Below are 2,975 nucleotides of genomic sequence, written 5' to 3'. Positions count from 1 at the left end.
CCTTCAATCCCCCTTTCTCTTTCACTCCCTCCCTCTTTACTTCAATCCCCCTTTCTCTTTCACTCCCTCCCTCTTTCCTTCAATCCCCCCTTTCTCTTTCACTCCCTCCCTCTTTCCTTCAATCCCCCTTTCTCTTTCACTCCCTCCCTCTTTCCTTCAATCCCCCCTTTCTCTTTCACTCCCTCCCTCTTTCCTTCAATCCCCCTTTCTCTTTCTCTCCCTCTTTCCTTCAATCCCCCTTTCTCTTTCACTCCCTCCCTCTTTCCTTCAATCCCCCTTTCTCTTTCACTCCCTCCCTCTTTCCTTCAATCCCTCTTTCTCTTCCCTCCCTAAATCCCCCTCTTTCTCTTGCCCTCCCTCAATTTCTCTCTTTCTCTTTCTCTTTCCCTCCCTCTATCCTTCAATTTCCCTCGTTCTCTTTCCCTCCCTCTCTACTTCTATCCCTCCCTCTATCCTTCAATCCCCACTTCTTTCCTCGTTCTATCCTTCAATCCCACCATCTCTCTCCCTCTATCCTTCAATCGCCCTTTCTCTCCCTCCCTCCCCTCCCTCCTTTCCTCTGGTGTTTCCCTGGTGACCCCATCCAGCATCTCAACACCCACATTCTTCAGCATCATCTTACTGCCCAGTGGGACAGTGCTACAGTGCTCTCTCTGCGTATTGACATCAGGGTAATCCACGTGATTGAAATTCAGCTTTACTAAAGTCATGCATTTTATTTATATAGCACACATTAACAAACAGAGAAGTCTCAAGGTGCTTAAGTCACTCAAAGTGCTCTCTCTCTCTCTCTCTCCCCTCTCTCTCTCTCTCTGTCTTCACTCTCTGCTCTTTCATACCCTTTAGGCCTGATGAGTTACGACAGAAGAGCTCATAAAACTCCCGCCCCCCCCCCCCCCCCAAAAAACATATGAAGATTGACATCTCAGGTTGCGAAAGCCCAGAGAAAAGGGGGTTAGTGTCAGAGGTGAAGGTCAGATACACTCAGGGGAGAGGGCAGATATGCAGGGGTCACAGGTTCACGGGGGTCACGGGGTCACTCACTGAGAGATGGTGTTGGTGTCCAGGTCACGCAGCTGACGTCGGCCGGGGGTTCATAGAGGTCGAAGTAGCGTGAGTCCACGCCCACGATGAAGGGGCAGGGCGCGCTGAGGACGTCCGCCAGGGTGAGCGGGCACAGCGGGATGTACGGGCACGGCAGCTGGAACGGGAAGATCATCTGAGGGCACAGGGGGGTGGGGGGAGGGGGTTTAGATGCCTGCTGTGGAGTCTTTTGAGACGTTACGTTAGCCTTAGCTGGTTAGCATTAGACTCCGAGGTCAGTCAGAAAACTCAACAAGGGCTCAGCTGATTGGTCTGTTTCTACTGTGTGCTTATTTCAGGTAACCAATCAATTTTCTGACACCTTATTCTCAGCTAATAGTTCATTGTGCATGAACACACACACAAACACACACACACACACACACACACACACACACACACACACACACACCGGACACACACACACACACACACACACACACACACACACACAGAAACACACACACACACACACCTCACAGCACAGCACAGCACAGCACAGCACAGCATGCTATGTACCTCCACACATGCCAGCCTCCTCCCCAGACCCACTGCTGTTAATCTGGGTTAGGCAGTAGTGGTTCTGGACTGGTCTGTTTAGCAGCCCAGCAGTCTCTTGTGCATGAACACACACACACACACACACACACACACACACACACACACACACAGAGACACACACACACACACACACACACACACACACAGAGACACACACACACACACACACACACACACACACACACACACACACACACAGACACACACAGCTGATCTGTTTAGCAGCCCAGCAGTCTCTTGTGCATGAACACACACACACACACACACCGACACACACACACACACACACACACACACACAAACACACACACACATACACACACACACACACACACACACACACACATACACACACACACACACACAGCAGGGTCTGGAGGCAGATCTAAGTACTGCATTGTCAGAGCCAGTCATAATTCCCTGAGTACATTGGGAGAAATGTTCTGAGTGAAAAGTGATGAGTGAGGGGACAGATCCTCAGAGGATCGTCTGAAACGGGAGAGGAGACGAGACGAGACGAGACAGGCGAGAGGAAAGGAGGATGTATCAGCATCACGTCAGCCCTTACTCATGTAGTTCCTTTCCGAGCAATTTCACCCCTCCCTTTCACATCACGCTAACTCATCATATTCTGAGTATTAGAGTTACGGCCAAGTGTTTGTTTACACAGGCAGGCCAAGAGCAAACAATTATAAACCATTAGGAAGAACAGAGGCCTGTGCTGTGAGGGCAGTTTAACCCACTCAGATTTAACTCTGAGATATCAAGGCAGTTTAACTCACTCAGATTTAACTCAGAGTTATCAAGGCAGTTTAACTCACTCAGATTTAACTCTGAGATATCAAGGGAAGTCATGGTTTAAAACCCCTGATTGCCGGAATCAGTGTTAAACGGTGGTCTGACGATGATTAAGGTGTCAGTTAGTTGACTCAGCACTTAATGGGAGTGTGTGTGTGTATGTATGTGTGTGTGTGTGTGTGTGTGTGTGTGTGCATAAAAGCAATGTTCCCCTACGCAGGACGACTTGATGACCAATGGCTCACGCACCAATTTGTTCCACTGACTGAATGCAGTGTGATAATTCCTAGCGATAAAAAGTTATTTAAATAATAAATAACCCTTAACGCCATGCCGGCAGTGTGCAGCAGTCACAGTTAATTCATGAGTTGATAAAGTGTTCTTGTCATAGGCTAGGCTATGTTCGCTAGCCAAGTTTGACCTTCGTCTTGTGCATATTTAATATGATTGAGATGAGAGGACTCAATTAGTCAAGCTCAATATGTGAAAACAATTAGGAAGATGTAATTTTAATGAATTATTTAGAAATTGAC

The 2,975-nt window shown here is 48.2% G+C and overlaps 1 protein-coding gene across 1 annotated transcript in view; it reads right to left on the bottom strand.

Moving 5' to 3' along the window:
• Positions 1-2,975, bottom strand: part of dennd4a (DENN/MADD domain containing 4A) — a gene marked incomplete at its 3' end in the record, with an annotated part of 66,334 nt that overhangs the window by 40,634 nt on the left and 22,725 nt on the right. The window contains 2 exon segments of the mRNA XM_080847589.1: positions 1,044-1,072; positions 1,075-1,219. Of these exon segments, the coding sequence (XP_080703715.1) occupies positions 1,044-1,072; positions 1,075-1,219 (174 nt within the window).

The sequence above is a fragment of the Sprattus sprattus genome (genome assembly GCF_963457725.1).
Source record: "Sprattus sprattus genome assembly, chromosome: 11".
Classification (NCBI taxonomy): Eukaryota; Metazoa; Chordata; class Actinopteri; order Clupeiformes; family Clupeidae; genus Sprattus; species Sprattus sprattus.
The sequence above is the reverse complement of the archived record's forward strand: the minus strand, read 5'-3'. Positions and strand labels throughout refer to the sequence as shown.